Here is a 22930-nt window from a genome sequence, read left to right on the forward strand (position 1 = left end):
GACGTGTAAAGTAAACATGTTTCCACCACAGCGAAGCCTGACAAGTTGTAACTATGAGAACTCAAAGTTGCTCCTACTTTCCCAGTGGGAAGTTTGACTTCGGAGGCGCTCCAGCTGATTTTTCTGACTGGGAAGTAGAAATTTCAGTCACCTACAGCTGAAATAGAGTCCACTGTGTTAATACAATCTAGAGTATTATCTGAAAAAATATGTGAAATAAGACTTCAATGAAGAAATACAAATAAAGACAAACAAAACAATAATGAAAAAAGATGCTGAACAAGTTTCGGCACATCTCTGCTTGAGCCATTTTTCACATCAGATGTTAAAAGTTTTAAGCACAGTCAATCTGGAGTGCATTAAATTAGAAGGGACTGAAAATAAGTGCACACCACACTTTTTACATGTTTGAAAAATTATTTTTGTTGATCCCACGAAGGGACACACATTGAAGTTTGTGATTTTATAGCTCTTGTGTGTAAAACCAAACAGATCACAAATCAAAATGTCTTAAACGTTTTTGCTTTGATGGAACAAGTTGAACTTCGGGGCAGGGGGGCCTGTCGACAATCATCGGGGGAAACTCCCACCAACCTACGCATGCACGCGCTGCGCCCGTACATGTGTGAGCCGCTGATAACGCAATCTAAACCCTCAGAGCTGAAAGCGCCACAGGTCGAACGCATGTGGCCAGGGGCGAGATGCAGGATGGGTTTGGAAAACAGAAGCGCAAAGTCAACAGCGCACGTCAACAACAAACACCGAGAGGGTGACGCCCACCCATTTTTTTTTTATTTTTTTGGGGGGGGGGGGGGGGTTGACCATTTAAAGCCCCCCGAGGTGACTGAGGGCTGACCGCAGGCTTCCTCCGAGGGACACGATGGATAAACTTCCCTGCGGGCCTCTTGTGGAGAAAATGGCCAACAGAGACTTTGAAAAAAAGTGAGTTCTGCTTCTGATACATTAAAACAACACAACCATACCTCCGCTACGAACTTATAATAAGATTATTATTATTATTATTATTATTTTTGTTTCGCGCAAAAAGAGGTTCTGTAACTATCGATTTAAAAAAAAAAAAAAAAAAAAAAAGCATTTTTGATTAATCTTTGGCTTGTTTGCGTGAAACGTACACTCTTAAGACCAGGCGATTGAGTCAACAGATAGGCAGGGAAAACTCCCGCAACAAAAGCAAAGTCCTCTCAGCCTGTTCCAATTTGCCCTCATCATCTTAGAAGAAACACAGAAAGCAGGTTAACAATTTACAGCAGCCGTGCAGATCACGTTTGAATTGGGAGGGAATTGCTGAGAGGAAGCTTCACATGAAGCCATTACACAAATTATACTTTTGCTGCAAGTCACTGAAGAGTGTAAAGTTAGACAAACAGTTGGCTTGTTTGCAAAATGCTAACAGAGCTCGTCATCCTGAACATAACAACACCACTGTGAAGCATAGTAGTGGCAGCATCATTTGTAAAGTATGCAGTGTTTTTCTCTTCTCTCTCTCTCTCTCTCTCTCTCTCTCTCTCTGTCTCTCTGTCTCTTTTATTTTTAGCAGGGGTTAAGAAAATTAAACTAATTAAATACGGGATAATCCTGAAACTAATCTTAAGAAACTGCAACAGATTTGAGACTGAGGTGCGGATTCACTTTCCAGCAGCAGAACGGCCCAAACCAAAACACCAGAACTGTGACGCAGGCGTTTGGATCAAAAACTGCAAAGAAAGTTTTGACTTTTAAGACGTAGAAATCTGGCTGCTTAATCAAAAAATAGGATGCCCAAGGGGGAGGCAGGTATATCATGTTACACTTTTCTTTGCTTCATTTTTTTCACCATATTTATTGTGTTCACTTGCAGGGTGTTTGTTAACAGGAGCCTGACTCTGGAAAACATTAAGTGCTATGGCTTTGACATGGACTACACACTGGCAAGTAAGTGAAGGAATAAAGCTAAAAATCATAGAATTACAATCTCACTGACAGAATGCCAGTCATCTATCTGCGTCTTTGTTTGTAGTGTATAAATCTCCTGACTATGAGAGCATGGGCTTTGAGCTATTGAGAGACAGAATGGTATCGATTGGATACCCTCATGAAATTCTTCGATATACGTACGACCCAAGCTTCCCCACTCGGTCAGTCTCTGTTTTCAAAGCTTCATCTATTCATTCAAAGCAAAAGTCAATTATCTGTTTGTCTAACTCGCTTTCTTTCCCCTTTCTTCTTGTCTCCCGACAGCGGGATAGTCCTTGACAAAACATTAGGGAACCTGCTGAAAGTGGATTCAAATGGCAACATCTTAGTTTGCAGTCATGGTTTCCGCTTCCTTAGAGAGTAAGGTCAAAGTCAAGTTGAATAGCAATGCTGACTGTTGTTTTGCTTCTTTACATCAGAAAACATGTAGATCACAGTGGGCTGCTGTAGATTCTCATTCATCCAGGGCACTTCAGTCATAAATGCTTTATGAGAAGGGAACAGAAAAATATTGGATAAGACCTAATTTAATTTAATACATCAATCAAGCAACTGTTTTCCCATTAATGAGCTAGCAAACCAACCAATCAGTTAACAAATTAACCAACCAAACGTACCAACTAATCAGCTACTCAATCAAAATACAGGCCAACAAACTACTTATCTCCCTATTTAACCATCTAAGCAGCCAAACAACTATTCAGCTACCTAAATAAATAATTTAACAATTTAGTCACCAGCTAATTAGTTTACTATACTAACTAACCAACAACGCAGACACTTGGTCAATAAAGCAAAAAAATAAAAAAAATAACAAATAAATAACCCACCAGTCCATTTAACCACCAAATTCACAAAAAACTTTTTAAAAACTTTGGGTTTTCATTCACACGGAATGAAAACCCAAAGTTTTTAGAAAATGCAGTTCATAGAAACCAAACCAGACAAGGCAACTGTAAATTAAATTCAATTGCTAATTTGTGGACCGTTTACTTAGTGTTTGGATCTAAGTAACAACTCGCGTTTTCTGGTTTGGTTCACAGGGAAGACGTCGAGTACTACTATCGAAACAAGTTCATCCAAAGAGATGACACTGACAGGTTTTACATGCTTAACACCCTCTTCAATCTGTCAGGTATGAAATGAATTTATTTCTGTGTGATTTCATAATGTCTGAAATCCAAATAAAACATACAATTACATACATATATATACAGTAGATGTGCGATGTTATGAAATAACTCATTTTCTTTCATTTTGTTTTTTCAGAGACTTATCTTTATGCATGTCTGGTGGATTTCTTTACTCGATGCACCAGATACTCAAAGTGAGTGAACATGCTTATCAGTTTCTTAACGCACCTTTCATTTATGTTGCAAACCAACCGCTTCGGATGTTATCAACCCATGGAAAGGCCGTTATTGGTGGTTATCAGCCCCATTGAATGGCTCTAGGCGGTCCCTCCTGGGAGGCTCAGTAGGTTGTTGTCTACCGTTCGTATCAGTTCGTATCATAGAAGCTTTTTTTTTTTTTTAGATTATTTAGAAAACCTTTATTTACAATTTATGTACCAGTTTGAGTAGGATATCAAGAATTTACTACAAATAAATGCCAGATGTATCCGTCATAAGACTTTAATTTAAAAATGACTCAGTAAAGTGTAAAACCGGAGGTTTTCTTTGTTGTTACATTTGGCATATTTATTTGCAGTAAATCATTGATATCATACTCAAAAATAGTAGGTAAATTGTAAATAAAGCTTTAAAATCAAGCTAATAACAACAACAAAAACAAAAATCAAAAATCAATGGGGCTGTTAACCACTAATATCGGCCATTCTATGGGTTAACAACATCCGAAGCGGCAAACTCTGAATATATCGGTACAAATCTTTCTATTTAAAGCTTAAAAAGAGCATATTTTTTTGTTGGTACCTTTTATTCTCCTAGCCTCCGGAAAGGTTTCCAGCATGGAGACTTGTTCATGTCCTACAGAAGCATGTTCCAGGATGTTCGAGATGCAATGGATTTTATTCATGACACAGTAAGCCATTCAGACCATGCATTTTTTTTATTATTGGATTTCATGCTAAATAATAAAGCCCACACTTGCTGCTCCATAGGGAACCCTGAAAGAACAGACGATCAAGAATTTGGAGAAGTACGTCGTCAAAGATGTGAGTGCACTGACCTCATCTGGATGCGTTTTAGTTCTGAATGGTTGAAATGCTGAAAAGACAAACGTTTCCTCCACAGCCAAACATCCCCGTGCTCCTGACTCGAATTAAAGAGGCGGCGAAGATTTTCTTGGCTACCAATAGTGACTACAACTACACAGAGGTGAGCTTATGAGGACCGTAGATGATCTTTGAGAGTAAACACGAGTTTAACATGTTTGTTGTATGTCCCTTCTTGTTTTAGGCTATCATGAAGTACCTGTTGGAAAGTACCCCAAAGGTAAGGCTATGATACCTTTTTTGATTTGTTAATTTTCTTGAAAAGAATAGAATATTTATTCTATTTTCTTGCAGCCTGGAAGCCCTAAAAAGCCGTGGCGTGCTTTCTTCGACCTTGTTGTCGTCGATACCAGGAAGCCTCTGTTCTTTGCAGATGGCACAGTGTTGAGACAAGTGGACACGGTATGAAAACTGTCTCCTGGCAGGGGTTTGATGAACTAATTGCATTAGTAACAATGTGTTATTTTATGTTGGACACGCAGGACACAGGAAAGCTGCGCATTGGGACTTACACTGGAGACCTGCAGCACGGCACAGTTTACTCTGGAGGTGAGGAACAAATCATTGTTAGAAATCAGTTTTACTGACCCTTTGTTAACACACTAGTTGGCTGGATGAATGTTTAAAGCCTTCGTCAAAAAACTTCCAGAAACTATTCTCTATTTTTACATTATTACAAGTCGTTGTTTCCTGTTTTGCCTAAATAGTCACCTTATTCATTCAGTCAGTGCCTCATTTAACTTTCCTAATGTGAATCGGTCAGGTTTTTGTCTATTATCTCATTCTGCTGTTGTTACAAGCTCTACAGATCAAGGTGAACATTAATACCTTACTTTTGATCATGTTTGAAAGGTTGTAAGTTGATTACATCATTAGTTCACTTCTCATGTGGAAAACGTTTGTTTATCTTTGTTTATCTTAAAAGACTCCAAGTTATCTCATTAAATAGGTTATCAACTTCATTTGTGTTTGATTGTGTTACTAGTTATAAATGAGAATAAATAATTACATTTGGACTTTACATATGAGTCTATTTTCAAAGTAAAATATCTCAGTGACATGTTGACATTTAAATAAATATATAGTTCATGTAACAATGTATTTATTTGTGTTTTTATAGACTATGCTGTTATGTTCTGTGTTAACATTTTTGTTGGCATTGAAACGTCTCAGAGCCTTTCAGAGAAACAAACTTGCTAAGCTGCTCAGACGGTCAATAGCCAGTAGGGGGCAGAATATAGCTAAAATGGAAAATCTACCGGATTTACAGTTTCTTAATTAGATGTGTTAATTCTTGTGTTTTTTTTTATTTTATTTTTTTTAGCATTTTGTGTATTCAAATTGAGAATAATTACCAATTATTTGAGCTGTAATAGTCCAATGAAATATGTTTATTGAAATATTGGCAGCTAAAAAGCCAGTAGACTGAGTGGTGCACAAACATGTCTCATTTTACACAAAAAAAAAAAGAAAAAAAAGACACAGAGTCACAATGAGAAACATGAACAAAAAAGTCACTGGTGCTAAAGATGCCAAGAACTCATACAGTTTTGAACATCGCCGCTCTTGCAAGCCTAATTCATATTCTGTTCTCTCTGTGCAGGATCGTCAGACATCGTCTCTGATCTGCTGGATGTCAGTGGCAAGGACATCCTCTATATTGGAGATCACATCTTTGGAGACATTCTCAAATCAAAGAAACGTCAAGGCTGGAAGACCTTTCTTGTCGTGCCGGAGTTAACCAAGGAGTTGCAAGTGTGGGAGGAAAGAAGAAGTGAGCAACTCATCTTTATTTACTATTGTGTTGTCACATTTTTGTTGATTTCATTCTTTTTTCTTTTTTTTGATTTTCAGATCTTTTTGAGGAGCTGAAACATCTTGACTTCTATTTGGCTGAACTGTACAGGTCAGTCTGTGTCTGTATTTTACTGGAAGATTATTGACCAAGGTTTTTCTTTTTTTATATGCCACTCGCAGCTTGTTAACCTGAACATGTGCGTGCACACTGAATGAAATTCAGCAGAAAGAAAACTTATGGATTCACATGTTCTGCAGTTTTTTTTGTTTGTTTTTTTGCACCTTTAACATTTAATTTGGTTTTACTTAAAGTTTTTATTTCTTTTTACGCTTTTATGTTCAACACTTGCAGTTTTTAAAGGCCTTCGTAAAAAGGCTGGCTTGGCTTTTTTTCTCCACCTACTCAAGGTAACAGGATAATGTGAGAATACTGTTGTTTTACTTGGAAGACTCTTGTTTTATTAAAATAACATCACATTTATTGTAAATTATAACATATTTTCCTCATAAAAGCTCCTAAATGCAGTGGTAAACGTGGAGACTAGCTTTTCTCTATATTATTACTGTCGTGAGCGGTTTTTATAGTTTACGTAAAACAAAAAAAAAACATTTTGTCATGCCGAAGGCACTCGCATTATCGGCGTGATGGGCGGTGTTTAACTTTGACCACCAGGGGGAGCTGATGCACAGCTAACAATGTCGGTGCAGCTTGGTGATGGAGAACAAACGTCAAATTTTCCGTTTTCACTTTATGATTATAACCATATGAATTCAATTAAAATGGCTTGTTTGCTTTGATCTTGTTGCTTCGATATAAAAATGCCTCTTTTGTTCTGATTAAAGGCACTTAGACAGCGGCAGCATAGACTGTCCTGACATCAGCAACATTCAGACAAGAATAAAGGTAAGGTCATCAAATGGATTTTTAACTGAATTTGTTTTTATGCGTTTTCTTTTCGTTGTTGCTGCTAAGTGAATCTAGCCCCTTTATATATTCATTAAGCACCACCTACGCACCCAAAACAGTCTGTTTGTTAATCAGTCCTACTTTCACGTGAAAGGGCTGACAGAGAAAATTAATGTGAGTCAGATGAAAATATTATTAAACAATCTAAGTCTGGGATCACGTAGTCCCAATATTTTTAAAATCATATTTCTTGCCCTAATTTCTTGGCCTTTTTCTAATTTACTCAGAAAAAGAGACAATGCCAAGCTTTGAATATTTCACAAAGCACATTTAAATCCATCATTCATGTTTGAACAAATTATGGGACAACAGAAAACCTGCTAAGACATTCTGTTAATCGAAAATGATGGTTTAAGCATGTAGGGTGTTAATTAGACAAGCAACAAAGAGACCGACGGTAACTCTGGATGAAATACGCAGGTCCGTAGCTCAGGTGGGAGAATCTGTCGACAAGTCAAATATTAGTCACGTTTCCCCTAAAAAGATCCAGAAAGTATGTGAAAGAAGACGCTGTGCTCATATAAGGCCAAAACTGAACCGTGTGGAGGAAAGCTAACATTGTATGAAGCATGGTGGTGGCAGTAACATCCTGTGGAGGATGTGTTGATCAGACTTGAAAGGATGTAGGTTAATTTGATTAACTCCTGGAGGAAAGAAAAACTAATGAAAGGTGAGCATCAACCCTCAGCATTCACCCAGCTGTACAGTTAAAGGATTTACATCCAACCATCTACATGTGTTGGAATGATTCTGACCCAAATCCAATTAAAAAATGTGTAGAAATACTCCTCTACACCTCTCATAAATTTATCTGTAAAAAAATATTTGAAAATCATTTTTCATCTACCTTAGAAATATGTACTATCACGTGTTGAGCCTCTACATAAAATCCCAGAGAAAAAGCTCGTAGCAGATTAACGTTTTTGCAAGGCATCATGTATGTTCTCTCGAGCTTTTATTGTTGCACATTGTGTGCTCCCAGGTCCTGACCCACAGGATGGACATGTCCTACGGCCAGATGGGCAGCCTCCTGCGCAGCGGCTACACACAGACACTGTTTGCCAGTCAGCTGATTCGCTATGCAGATCTGTACTCCTCCACCTGCATTAACCTGCTGCACTACCCCTTCAATTACCTCTTCATGGCTCCCCCTGTCCTGGTCTGTGTTCCTTCCTCCTTTTTTGAAATAATAGCAAGCTTGTGTGAGCGTTTTAGTTGCCTGCTAAAAGCTTTTCATTGGGGCTGATTCTTTTTCAGATGCCCCATGAGGCAGTTTCCCAAAGCTCTGCGGACATTCCTTCAACAGAGCAGAATGTGAGCAACCACAAAGACACAACGAACTGCAGCTAAGGTTTGCATTTTTCAAGGATTTGAAATCAGATATAAATATTTGCTTTGTTTTCTGTCACAATTGAATGAGTCTTTTTCTTGTTGCTGCCCCACAGATGCGTTTCTTCACGAAGCAGAACATCGTGGAGGTTCCTGACCGCAGTTACACGCTGATGGACGGTTTGTCACATCGGTCACCTAGTGCGCCATCTGCTGGATAAATAATGCTTTGTGATTAAAAAAAGTTTACACTGAAATGTTAGGGATTGCTGTGCTGAAGTGGCGACACGCCCAGGGTTTACCCCCCCCCCCTCCCACTCACCCAGTGACCGCTGGAGATAAGCACCCTTCAAGGAAAAGCGGGAATAGATAATGGATGAATGGATGTTAAGGGTAGTTATTGTAAATGTGAGTTTTTAACATGTAAACGGTGCAGAATGTGCTTTAAATATAAGATTTGTGTAATTTCTTTCAAAAATAATTTTTTAAAATTTATTATTTATTGTTTCTGCAACTTCTGCTGAATTAAGTCAATAAATCACTGCTATTAATCCTGTTGACTATTCATTGATATGCATTAACTCCACATATTTGTGGAAATGATACGTGCTGACGCTCAAAACAATTAAGATTTTTAATACAAAAACTGTTGAGTCTGGGGTTTTTTTTACTAAGTTGTTCACAATAGCCTTATTTTGTAGAACCACTTACATTGACTGTTGCAGAGTAAAACAAAGAAACAATTTATCTCTGTAAAAATGTTTCTAAGGGTCCCATTGCTTTGCATTTTCACCAGAGGTCAGCAGCAGTCCAAGGAGTACACACATAGGTGTGACTCAATAAATCTGACAGAAGAGTCAAATCAATAAATCAGAAGTTGTACAAAGACCTACATGAAGTTAGTCCTTGGTGTGTCTTAACCATAAAAAGTACAAAAGAAGTAATACATTAAACAATCAAGACTCAACTCTTGAAGGGAAAGCATATTGAAGCTCATTCAAAGTTTGCTTTAAAATATTTGGATAAGGCAGAGAAATTCTGGCTAGCAGAATTTAGTTGGGTCAGACTGAAATTCAAGTCTTTGGATCTCAGACCATGTTTAATAGAGGAATGGTGCTCAATATAAACCCTAAAACATCTTACCAGCACAGAACTTTGCAGGTAGGGTTATCGTGGTGTGTGGTTGAGGAAATGAACTGATTCATTGCTGATAGGAATCTAAAGGTGAACTTTCCAATGTCTTGTCCTGTGATGGACTGAAGAGCTGTTAGGACGTAAGTCGCCTCTCTGATTCTCATCAGAACGAACCACACCGAGACCCCGGATTAGGATTAGGTTTATCTGATCATCCACTAGATGGCACTTAATCCCCTCTCCACCATGCGGATCATTTCAACACAGATTTTCTTCACAATTATTGAACATCTACATGTTTGATCTCCAAAACTAACACTAACATTGCTTTTAATTTTGAGCATCAAAAGCACAAAGCCGTTTAGAGTTTTGTTTTGCATCAGTCAATCCTTTACGTTCATCCAATAAACTAATCCTGGGAGACTGCAAGAAACCAGGGGATTGGTCAGACAGTCATGAAGCAGAAAACTGATCTAATCAGATGTGATACTTGCGTAGCACATGAACCGACACACATACACACTCTCATGTAGATCTGTGTGGTCCTGTGGTACACACTCTGATTCACACTCTACTTCCTCCTCCTCCTCGCTACATGATGTCAGAGCTCATGTGTGATTATATGTAAGAGTTTTTTTCTCCCCCATCTCCGCACAGGAAATGATCCAGTCATTTTGCAGGACTGAAGTGTTTAGAGTGTCACAGTTTTCCCGTTTTGCTCCTGAACACCAGCCACTGCATGTTTTTTTTTTTTTTTTTTTAAAGATTATGCATGGATTTTGTTTTCTGTTTCAGTCTTCAGTCTGAAGCCACATGTTGGGATCAAAACACAACGTATCAATCCATAACCACGGCTTCTTCTTTTACAGTTTTTTAATTTAATTATACCGGTGAGGTGATAACTCCTCTCCTTTTCTCAGAGCCTCTTTCCTCATAAACACACACGCACACACACACAGCACACCCACCCACCCACACACACACACGCACACACGCACACACACACACGCACGCACACACACACACCCACACGCACACACACACACACACACACCCACACATATTTCCTAGATGATTTCATTTGTTGTATCTGGGGCTATTTCTGGTTTTGTTTGGATTTCCTGTCACCATTGTCTGCTTGTCACCTGTATTTATTGTTACTGGATCATTTGGTTAATTTTGTCCTGTTTTATTTTCCTGCATGCAGAAATCCCAATCTTTCATCTCTCCTGATCTGTTTCAGCCACTTTAATCACGTCTCTGCTGTGTCTCAGGATGTGTTTTATTAAGCAAAAGCAGTTTAACTTTTGATGTAGTTTTATTAATTTAGAGATTCAAGGTTATGAATAGGTGAAAAAGAAAAATGCAACCATAAAAACAATGTAAGCAGAGCTGATATCCTTTGGATAACATTGACAGAAGTCTTAGTTGCTGCTCTATGAATCATGGGGGCAGTTAGCATGTTTTCTAATCTACACATATCTACTTTCCAACTAACTAAAGTAACAAGAGCGCTTAGGTGTTAGAAATGTCACAACTCATTGCATTTCACTCTTTCAGATCCAAGTGCTTAAAAAAAATCCTGAAAACTTTCTGAAAGGGAGGCGAGGTGATGATATAAATAATAGTTTGCTCTCTGCCAAAGCCACAGACACCATGTGTGCTCCTCTGAGAGCTGAGCAGCACTGAGCAGAAACTCACAAGTCACAGAGATATGTCACATATTCACAGTTATGCAGAAGATGAGCAGCAGGGTTCAAGATGACACAGTGCGTGTTTTAATTAATTTAATTTTTGTTTTTGCGGATGATGAATAAACACAAAGAATTTCTCGTTTTTAGAGAGGGAGATACTGACTTTAAGTGAAGCATAAAATTATCCAGACAAGAAAAGCAGCATTGATGTGACACTTGCATGTTATCTTTAAATATTTATTTTAATTGGGTTTTTGTTCCTCTTAACTTTGTAAATTCTGGTGATTTTCTTGCAAAGAATTATCTCCATGTTTGTATTTATAAGCTCGACTTTTCACACAAAACAAATTACTTACACCTTTGACTTTTATTTCACAGAAATCCAGATGAAATTACCCCCATAATTTTACTGTTTCTGTCAAGTTTTAATTCCCTTGCAGTTAAATTAAATAGCAATAATGAATAAAACATATTTAATGATATTAAGCAAGACTTACAAAATTTAAGTTTACTGCAGATAAAAATTCAAACAAAACTGCTAATTCTACATAGGACGCATTTTAGGCCATTGAATAAATTATGTAACTGTAAAACTGACATTTGTTATTTAGATTTCAACTTTTTAGATAAACTTTCGTACAAACTAATCTTTTTTTCAGAATTTTATTCTGATGTTATTATTAGCATTAGAATGATCTACTCCCTTAAATGTTTTTTTCTCAAGAAAGCCTCCACAAATGATTAGTTACATCATCATCTTTATTTGTCTTCATTCAAAAAGACAGAAAAATAAAAATATTTAGTCGAAACAATAACAAAACAAATATAACCATTAGAAATACATAAACATGCACGCGTAAAACTGATTATCATTTTCAGCCTTGTGAAATGTGAGGATTTTAATTTAGAAGGATGAAAAAGCTCCAACAATGAATTAAATGAAGTGTTTGAAAGCAGCCAAAAACAACAACAACAAAAAACACATGCACACCTAAATCCCAACAACCCAACCCAGAGCAAACACTGTGAACGTTGTGATTTCCCTCTGTGATTAAAGAAATGCACACATGCTTCGTTCTGATCACTTGGTTTCGAGCTAATTCAAAGGCTGCACATATGAAAACACACTTGCTGACATGTTGGGCTCCACTGCTGCTCCGTGCAGTCAGATAACTGCAGAAGCACCACCGGCCCCCATTCCACACATTCCAGGATTTCCCAGCAAGCATTGCAAAGCAAGCCTAAACAAGTCACGTTCTTTACTCAGAGAGAATTTCACACAAGTCAAGTGGCGGAGATTTTCCCTTTTGCTTTCTCCTTTCAGTGCAAACATATCTAAACAGAATACCAAATAAAATGCTTTTCTGTTTGATTCAGAGAATCTTTAACCTGTTTTGCTTTAACCGCCTCAACAACAAGGGAAATTTAACCTTTTACTGCAGCACAGCCATCGGAGGGCCCCACAGAACATGTCTGTTTTTAATAATGACTTGAGTGTCCTTCTCAAGGCGGCTTTTAACAGCAACCGGACTGCGGTTAAACGCGTCCACCCACTTTAACGTGGGCATAGTCATCAAAACAAACTTCTTGGCTCTTTAACCAGAGGGTTCAAACACGAGGCACACAGGAGCACTGACACCTAATCTCAACAGGGGGATAAAGAGAGAGAGAGAGAGAGAGAGAGAGAGAGAGAGAGAGAGAGAGTGAGAGAGAGAAAGAAAAGAGAAGGCAAAATGCAAAAAAAAAGAAAGAGGGGTGGGGGGTGAGAAGGCCCTGCATTCCTGCCGAAGGGCCCCTCCCCCCGCCGACCTGCTGCCATCGAGGATGCTCAGAGCCACACATCGACCTCCAACCCCCCCTTTCTGCTTCTTTTTCCTGTTCCATCCACTTATCAATACACACTGTGGCAGTGTTTGATGTCACAACAGAACAACAGTCACATAAAGAACAGCAGGAAACGGATGGAGGATGGAGGATGGAGGAGGGGGTTGGCTGATCAGAAAAATACAATCCTGATTGCTTGCTTCAGACGATTTTAGTCTCTTCTTGCCTCTCTTTTTAGGACATTTTCAGTCACTAATTGAACTCAGCGTGACTAAAACCGGGGTTTTCAATGTAAAACATTGATTTCGTTCAAACCTTGAGGACTTGTGTCAGCCAATCAAGGGGGAGTAATCCCCCCCCCCCCCCCCCCCCCCCCCCCCCCGTCTGTAAACACAACACACTGGGTAAACAGTTTTAGGAGGCTCCTGCTCTCTGCACCACCACCTGCCTTCAGCCATCAGCTCCACTTCCTCACACACTGATTTTTTTTTTTCTTTTAAATGGGCCCCTTATTTTCAGCACTGAGGCCAAATGCTATGACAATACTATTGCACTGCTAGAATGGATGGTACAGTAGTGCAACATTGTCAAAGCAGCTGACCTCAGCATGTGTCAGCACGTGGCCGTTCCTCACTGACAAACTCAAAATTGCATTTGGTTATATAGATTTTTTTTTTAAATAGTGGATAAAGCAAAGAGGTGTTTGAATTTTGCAGAAATTGAAAACCAGCTGCTTCAATTTTCTTGTTGTGCATAGCTAATCAAACGAGATGCTTTCTCGCATTAACTCTCCAAAAGCCAGATGCAACCAAACAATTTGTAGAAAATTCTGACTTTGTTTACTGAAAGCTTTTAAGAAAAAAAAAAAAACAAAACACAATAAAAACTTGGAAAATAATTCTGAAACATCACTTGGTTTCCATTTGCGTCATGTTGATATTTTGGGCTTTTGTGGTCAGGTGCTAATCAAAAAAAAAAAAAAAGGATTTCTCCTTCATGGCACAAACCTACAAAACACAATTCACTAGACAGCGAGAAAAGTACTAACTTTGTCAAAACAAAATAAAATTAGTATTGTAGCAATAAGACACCTTCAGAAACTCCATGTGCAGGTTTAGCAGAAACAAAGAGGTGTGGGGCTTTTTTTTTTTAAAGAGGCATATGTCTCATAAAAACTTGAATCATAAATGATATGGTTGGCGTTAAGGTTAGAACAACTTTATAAGCTCCTTGTGTTGCTTTAAAGTGTGCAAAGATGAAGAGTGGGTCTCTTTTTATTTTCAATCATCCAATGCCCTTTTAATATTGCACTGCTCATGTCAGTGTCCAGTAGTGCAACAGAAAGAGGGCAGTGGACAAACAACATGGATCCCACCAGCCTCCTCTTCACTACAACAACCTTGTGATTACATTTTGTGCTGTTTAACACACTTGCTGATGGCATATGTCTGTCCCACTCTTTAAGGATGTATACCTTAAAGATACATTTTTAAAAATACCATGGTAACAAGGCATCCACAAACCAAACAAAGTAGTGACATCACTTGGAAATCTGAACAAATCTGCAGGTTTTGATCAAACGTCTCATTTAAAGCTTTTCTTCCTGTAAGTTTCGACCTCAAGATGTAAAAGAAAGTGGATCTGTGGGAAGCAAAACGTTAGTATGTGACAGATTAACAATATCACTTTTCACTGGTGGAGTTAAATGAACTTGCCCAAATTAAACAGCACTGGTCCCCCCCACCCCCCCTCACACACACACACACCCCTCCCACACCACCCCTCCTCACCAACCCTGGGAGAATGGGAATTTCCCAGCATGTGGGCCCATACGATTCTCTGCAGTGAATGACATGCATTCTAATTTTGGTGGCGAAATGGGGGGATGGAGGGGAGAGAGGTTGGAGAATGGAAAGAACGCCAAAAAAAAGGAGAGAAGGGGTGGTGGGGTGTATACACACTTTTAACAGCTTACAGCGAGCTAACAGATATGTTCTCATCCACAAAACCATCACACACTCTGGCTTCTCTTTCTGTGTTGCTTAAAAAAAAAAAAAAGGGGAAAAAGAAAAATAGTAAAATAAATCACCTGAGCTCCGAGACAAGAAGAATAAATAAAACTTAACACAAATAAAAATAATTTAAAAAAAAAGTCGTGTAACAATCTCTGAAATAAAAGCAGACAACTTTGATCGCTGAAAACAGAGTTACACAACCCACAGAGTGGATAGCATGGCACACTGGAGGGGACACTGGAAATCTCCAGAGCACCATGCTGCAGAAAGCCCCTCCAGGTGTCGTTTTGTATTTTACCTGCATGTGGAGGCTTAAAAAATAAAAATTAAAAAAAAACCCGCTATCCATTTGTGTGAGCGGCCTATCCGCCTCTCCTTCCCTTCAGCGCAGGACCTGAGCTTACAACACATTACAGGCGACTTGTTAGATTGCACAACAGCATATATGGCCGCACACGCGTACCCCGCTTTCTCCCGAGAGCCATTACAATGCGATCAGAGCCTCACAAGCTCTGTCCACGAATCCCGATCAAGTTTTTTTTTTTCTCTGTGATTTTTTTTTTTTTTTTTTTTTTAAAGACACGAGCTTCCAGATGCGCAGCGCAACGTGGATCGACTCAACTCTCGTCGCTGTTTCTGATCCCCCTCCCTTCTTATAGGTCGCATATTAGAAAAAACAACAACTTCCAAGTTTCTGCGCCGAGCTCCTGACATTTTTACGCAAAAACGGCCACAACTCACAGTGGACAACCTCTCCCTCCTGTCCTCTCCCCTCCTCCTCCGCCTCCAAAATCATGAATAGTATCTGTTCAAAGGGAGGGACGATCCGTTATGGGCAGAAGAGAGCAGGAGGAGAAAAAAAAAGTTGTCCATAAAAAAAAAAAAAAAAAAGGAAAAGAAAAGCAACCCTTCTCCGAAAGCCACGCTTCGCGGTGCGCTCCACTGAGGATTGAAGCTGTCATCCTGGGGAGAAGCTGCGAGCCGACAGGGATCTGCGGAGGTGGGAAAGAGAGAAAGAGAGAAGGGGGAAAGAAAAAAAATCCTCCCTGCACAAGCACACGGCCTCTCAGATCCGGACTCCATCTTTGACTACTTGACATTCAGAGTCTGCCGGAGCAAATTCTTCGTTTGCATGCCTTCCGCTGATTGGCCGCTCCTTGCGCTAGTCTTTGCTCCACGGCGCGCCATTGGCTCGCTTTCGGCGTGTTCGACACTTCCAGCGGAGCGCGTGATTGGCTGCGGGGGGAAAGCGTCACACAGGACGACAAATACCTTTCTTAACGTGTCCCATTCACAAATTTCCCATCATGGACTCGCAACCGTGTGTCTGGATAACTATCTGAAACCCTCTGCGGCGCAAACATCTTTGCGCTCTCACTAAGGCGGAGGATACTAGCGCCAAATCTGGCGTCGTTACAGGCGTCAATTAAAATGAAAATGGTGTCAGTTTGAAGAAATGGCTTGTAGACAGAATAATTAAAAATAATAAAAATACAGTAGCTAATTCTACAGGGACGTATCTAGAAGGTTTCTGAAGGGCTGCCCTGACTGGGACTCGCTGATAATCTGGGACTGAAACTAAGAACGATTGCAGAAAAGTCTGAATTGCCTTAATCTGTAGTGTTCAAAAGTGATGCGATGAAGTGGAAAGAAAAGTGTTTATAAAAAGGGGAAAGTTAAAGGAGATATAACAAAAATAAATAAATAAGCGTCCTAACATTTACTGAGTTTGCTTTTTGGGAAAACGTTAATTAAAAGGTTGAAAGGGAGCTTCTGAAAATTGTGCTGTTAGATAAAAAAAGAAAAGAAATACAGCACATGCCTCCTCTCCACTCAACCCAAAAGTTAAATAAGCAACTAAATAAAACAAAAATAAATACAGTTAATTTAACAAGCATCCAGAACGTTTTTAAAAGTGCTTCCCTGGTGGTGGGCTGTCTTGCAGAGTTACATCAAATCCTTTAGAAGTATTTTAGGATTAGCGTCACCCCATCACAGAGGGACGAGCTTTTAAAAGTGGAGTAGTATCAGGGACACAAAATAAGACAGGCGTAAATCAGTCAACCAGTCAATCAATTAATGAATAAATTAATCAGATTTCTCAAATTTAATGACTGTTGTACCAAATGTGGTTTCTGAAAAAAAACATTTCTTAAAGTCTGAGCGATTGGGGATCAGGGTTTCGCTGGAAATGCCAGTTGTTAGTCATCACCGACTCCAATCATAGTTTTGCAGCGAATAAACGATAAACTGACACATAAACAAACAACTCACATCAATGCATCAAAGAGCAATTTACAGAAATACTCCTGAATGCCGTGCAGCATAGACGGCTATCAACAATCACCGCTGTATTTATTAGAGAAATATGATTTTATCTCATATAAAACTCGAAGAATGACTAAAATGGCTAATTTCACCTCAAGATATATTACTGGCTGACATTATCCCCAGTTGGTTAAATGTAATGTAATTATTAATTACAGCAGCTAATCATTTTTCCAGATAGATGCTAAATGAGAACAGATTGGTTTTTCTGTGAAAAGTACTAACAGCTGCAGTAAATGGGATGTTAAATAAAAAAATAAAGAAAATGTCTGCAAGGCATAATACGGTTTTAGGAGCTTTATTTATACTGTTGTGCAGGGATGAGAATTCAAAAACAGAGCACTTAAAAAGCAACAACAACAAAAAGAAAACCCTGTATTCCAGATTATTTAAAATTGCTGCAATTAGTTGACAACTTGCTTTCTCTTCTCCTAAATGCATATTTCCAAAAATATGCTTATAATGTGCATGAAAAGAGCTTTGCTGGGCTGGGGGTGTCCTCCTCCTGGGCCCCCTCGGTGGCGCCACTGTATTTATAGAGTCCTCTGGTTTTTAAACACGACCTTCCTGCATTGAATTAGAAATTATAAAGTGATTTAAAGAGACATAATAATTTTTTGGCATTGCTGCTTCTTTGTCGTCCACGCAGGAAGAGAAACGCTCGTGGTGGGGGGCATCAATCGATGGTCGTATCGGACCACACGGTGCTGGAGGAGGCGGACCCTCTGTCCACCCCCCTCTTTTTTTTTTTTTTCTTTTTTAGCGCAGTCTTGATTGACGCAGAGAGAAGAGTAGCGGGCTGTGAAATTTGGCATTCCTGGCCAGAGGAGCTGAAATAATGGCATTATCCAGTGGGAGAGGACCCACTCTTTACTCCCCACACACACACACACACACACACACACACACACACACACACACACACACACACACACACACACACACACACACACACACACACACACACACACACACACACACACACACACACACACCCGACTCCGGCCCACTCAGAAGGGATCTGATTGTGCAGCCAGTCGGATATAAAAAAATGTTTGATGTAAGGCGGGGCAGGACGGATCCGATTGGCCCCCCCCTCTCACCAGAGAGGCCGTTTCCACAAACTGCACTGTAACCTGGAAATGTGTTTTTTGTTTTTTTAACCACAAAATAGGGGATCTAATTAGATCTTCGGGTTCCCTACTGACACAAAAACAAACAATCGTCCCTAAATCATAAAGCACAGAGAAGTGTGTTTTTAAAAGGTTGCTTGGCAAATTACAACGACTCGATGAAGTTTTAAATACACCATCTACTACATTTGCGTGAAACAGGAGCTTCTTGTTTCACGCAAATCTTTTAAATTTAGCAAACAATTTTAGAAAGAACTGGAGCAAGTTAAAGGGTTGATTAAAAATATAGAAATTTGGTTTAATAGAGAATAAATTGTTGCATTTACAGAAAAAATCACTTAAATATTCTCCCCCAACAGATTGAAAAATGTAACATACATTTTGACAGATCTAAAACATTTTCTCCTTACCTCCACTTGATGCACAACTTAGCTGTGAATTTCAACCTGTTTAAACAAATTGCTGGTCATTTATTTGAGTGTCTTTAAAGCTGAATGCATTTAGAAACTCTGTTAACGCCATCTCCCTGTTAATTTAAAAGAAGTTATGCAGAAGAAGAGATCAGTTTAACCAGCAAAATCAGATACTTGCTTTTCAAATGACATGTTTTCAAAATGATACCTCTTCTTGTATCCATCCAGGTTTACTGCTGCCCTTTTTCAATGAATTATTTCTATTAAGAATCATTTCAAACATTGACAATAAAAGGATAAATACTAATAATGCTTGGGAAAAAGAGATTAAATAATTAAACATGGATGGTGTTCAAATTAGTTATTTTCTTTTCTAAAAACTGCAATAAAAACACACAAACAAAAGATCTTAAAATGTCTTACTTTAATGCCCCCCTTTACTTGATTTGAACAAACGTTTATGCTCATTGACAAGTTTTAGACCAAAATTAATTTACTTATGTAAATGTGGGAAAATGTGGGCACAGCAATTTTAAGAAACAAAAAACAACCTCATAATCTGAATAACAGTGTATATAAAATGTTCTAATCCTCCAACAATATTCAAATCAAACCTAGAAGCAGTTCTGTGTTTTTCTTATAATTTGTTTTGACAGATGTTTAAAGAATAAACCGATCTAAAATGCCAAAGGGTCCAGTTTAAATTGTTATTCTCAGGTTGTCATTTTTGCCTTTATTCTTCTTTACAAATTGTACATTTATAAAGTATACATCTCACATTTTTCACATTTCTTTTTGTTATGTTTCACATTTGTTGTGCATATTTTCTCTCTTTTGTTTCTGGCCTCAAATCACAACAAAAGACTCTGATCAATGTATTACCTGGCACATTCTGATTTGATGCAGGGTAAAATTATTTGCTTATATAAATTATTTGCTTATATATATATATATATATATATATATATATATATATATATATATATATATATATATATATATATATATATATATATATATAGACAGGTTCATGAAGCAAATAGAGTAAAAAAGGAAAAGAGTTTCATGTTTTGCTGAATATTTCTGCTGGTTGTGCGCCTGAGGGGGGGAAACAGCCACAAACTCGGCACCACTCCCTCCTGAAAGGCCTGACTCCAAACTGCTGCCTGTGTGAGGTGTCATGGGGCTGAGAAAAGCCTTTTAAACATGGGAGTCATTGTTCCCTCTCTTTTTTTTTCCCTCTCTCCCCCTTCCAACCACCCATCCTCCGAAAATGTACCTCCTTTCTTCCTCTGCCCTTTAACCTCTCCCAACCCCCATCCCTCCGTCTCACATCTCCCCTCTGCGTTTCCTCTCGGCGGCCCGAAGACCAAACAGCCTTGATGGATCGTCATTGATAATTTCCCACCAAGGAAAAGAGGGGGGAAAAATATGTTAATTGAGAACCTTTAGGCGGGTGAGAAGAGGGTTTTTCTTCTCCATCGCTTTTTAAAATTTTTTTTTGTTTTCACAGAGCAGCAGCAGCAGCAGTAATAGTAGCTGCAGCAGACCCCACCTCATGGACCCACGGTCTCCTCCAAAGTGGGTTCCTTACCTCAGCTTCTCCCTCCTTCCACCTTTTTCTTGAAATAGACTCTATGGACTGCATGCATGACATTCCAGCTGTGTGGGTGGCACGGCTTTTTTATGGCTTCTCCACCAGAGCACAGTGATCCAGAAGCACAACAGCACGAGGAACCCTGCCTCCATCCTCCCAGTCTCTACGCAGGGTTTGGCCTCACCTGGGAACGGAGATAAGGCGCTCTGCTGGCTCTTTACCTGACGACCTGGAGGTCCAAAGGGCAACTTATGTAAAGCAATAAGTCACTAAACAGCACGTTTCTTTTTTTTTTAGTTCCAAAATTAAGGTTTGGAGTTGAGAGACGTTTCGAACAACCGTCCGGTGTTTCAGTCGAGCAACACGGGACGATTTTTAGACTCTTAAAATCATTTAAAAAAGAAGACAAATTTCATCTTTCACTTGGAGATCAGCAGTTTTAAGCTAACATTTAAAATGTAAAAAATGTTCAATTCTGTTCTTATTTTACTCGTTTAAAGATCTTTGACGTCTCCCAAATAATTTCTAAAACCGCGAAATGGTCTGTATTTTCCCTAAAACAGGCACACATCAGCTTCAGTTGTATTCAGCAAAAAGTTCAGAACGTTGTTTTTGCCACACTTTACACTTATGCTATAAAACAACACTCATATTAGACATTCAGAAAACAAAACCGTGTTCTTTTACAGCCTGTAAATTCATAAAATTTTTCTCCATTCTAATTTGCAAAGCAACGGCTAAGAAGAAGCAAAAAAAAAAAGAAAAATAAGTAATTTGCACATTTTCTTTAATTTTTATATAAATTTTACAATTTTTATGTGCATTTTGTGATTTATAGGCATGGTTAAAAATGTTACAATCATTGTCTAAAGTACCTTATTTGAAGAAACATATTATCATATGAAACTTTTAACATCAATATTAAACTGAAATGTGTCTGATAGCTCATTTAAAAACAGTCAAAGTGAACCAATGTGCTTCAAAATGCAACTAAACAGAAAACCAGGAAAAAACAGAATAACCCCAGAACAAGAAAAATGGAATAAAATAATAAGAAAGAACCACAAAACAGACAATGTCAATGTTTGTGTGAATATCAAAAGAAAATCAAGTTAAGCAAGGTGCTTTGTAATTTAGCTAAACATAATAAATTCATAATACATAATAAAAAGCGGACAAAAATCTCTTCAAAACCACATTTAAGAAAAGTTTCACCTTCTCAATTGAATGTTTTGAAGCTGCTTTTAAATATAGATTTTATGACTTCTAACCTTTCCCTTTGTTTGCCTGTACAGCTCTGGAAAAAAGGAGAAGACCACTGCCAAACGTTTCTAAAATCATCCTCTGCAACAACCATCGTAACCCAGAGTCTTTTGGAGTCTCACACTTCCTGCTGTTTAAAGAGGTGCTGCTCAGGTGATTGACTGAACCCAAACAGCGGCAAGAGCGAGACGCCAAGGCGCGAGAAAGCTTGGACTGGAAACCAGGTTTATTCCGCCAATTCAGTTAAAACACCAACGCAATGTTGCTTGAAAATGAATCTGAATGTGTGCGTTTTTGTGCTGCCTTTGAGGTCTGACATCGCTGCGTCTTTGCTGTTTTGACCATTTCTCCTTTCCTGAAAACAGACGCTTGAAATAATATTTTTTTAATGCAGTTTTTGAAATAACACAACAATTTTTATTTCACTCAAACAGATACCTTTAAATTGTAAAAGCAGAGAAGTTTCTTTTGTTTTACTACAGCTTCCTTTTGACACATTTTATCGAATTAAGGTAATTTCTTCCCCCCTTTTTGCAGTAACGTTCCTTTTTCTCATTTTGAAAGTTTATATTGTTATCCTAAAAACCAAAATCACTGTATTTTTTGAAGCTTCTAAATATAATAATGAAATCCTGAAATCATCAAAATTTCAGGATAATATTATTTATAAACATACAACAGTACTCTCACTTGCATTTTTAATAAGTTAATTTTAGAGAGCTTAATTTCATCATTTAACCTCCTTTCGCTGATGAAAACATTCGTTTTCACACTGGTTAGCTTGTGTTTAATGAAGTTTAATTTGTGTTTAAGTTTGTGTTTAATGACCAATTTGATCCAAAAATGAAGCTCACATTTGGGTTTGTTATTGCCACCCTACAAATGTTTTTTCTGAGGCCAAGAATAACCAAACAACCTCTCTGCTCTCAAACTGCACACTTCCACTCCACGACCCCCTCCATTAAACCCAACACTCATCATTCGCGCTGAAAACCCTCTTTTTTTTCGTGGAGTCTCATCAATTTCTAACCACCAGCAGCAGTAAGCGGTAAAGAACCTCATCCATAACTCAGTCCTATAAGGCTGTACGTCAAGCCAGATTTTTCCCTTCCACCGGGCAGATCCAAAAGATGAAAAAACAACTCAACCCCATTAACTGAACTTCAGAGGAATTCCTCACTTTACATACGGAATGCACATTGGGTCAAAGGGCAAAGGGCCAGAGG

General features: G+C 38.6%; 1 protein-coding gene across 2 annotated transcripts; it reads left to right on the plus strand.

The window, feature by feature from the left end:
- The first annotated feature begins 556 nt into the window (after positions 1-556).
- On the plus strand, positions 557-8854 carry nt5c2l1 (5'-nucleotidase, cytosolic II, like 1). 2 transcript variants are annotated; one of them, XM_008424080.3, is made up of 18 exons: positions 561-942; positions 1859-1932; positions 2018-2135; positions 2239-2334; positions 3018-3109; positions 3244-3301; positions 3924-4017; positions 4097-4150; positions 4230-4313; positions 4395-4430; positions 4505-4612; positions 4693-4759; positions 5814-5984; positions 6065-6116; positions 6851-6911; positions 7957-8133; positions 8232-8325; positions 8420-8854. In XM_008424080.3, the coding sequence occupies exons 1-17, from the start codon at positions 881-883 to the stop codon at positions 8322-8324; spliced, it is 1497 nt and encodes a 498-aa protein (XP_008422302.1). In that variant the 5' UTR covers positions 561-880; the 3' UTR covers position 8325; positions 8420-8854. The 2 variants fall into 2 exon arrangements, with proteins under 2 accessions (XP_008422303.1, XP_008422302.1); XM_008424081.3 differs by lacking the exon at positions 7957-8133 and having other exon boundaries at positions 557-942.
- The last annotated feature ends 14076 nt before the right edge of the window (positions 8855-22930 follow it).

Source organism: Poecilia reticulata, chromosome 12, assembly GCF_904066995.2.
Source record: "Poecilia reticulata chromosome 12, P_reticulata-male-v2, whole genome shotgun sequence".
Classification (NCBI taxonomy): Eukaryota; Metazoa; Chordata; class Actinopteri; order Cyprinodontiformes; family Poeciliidae; genus Poecilia; species Poecilia reticulata.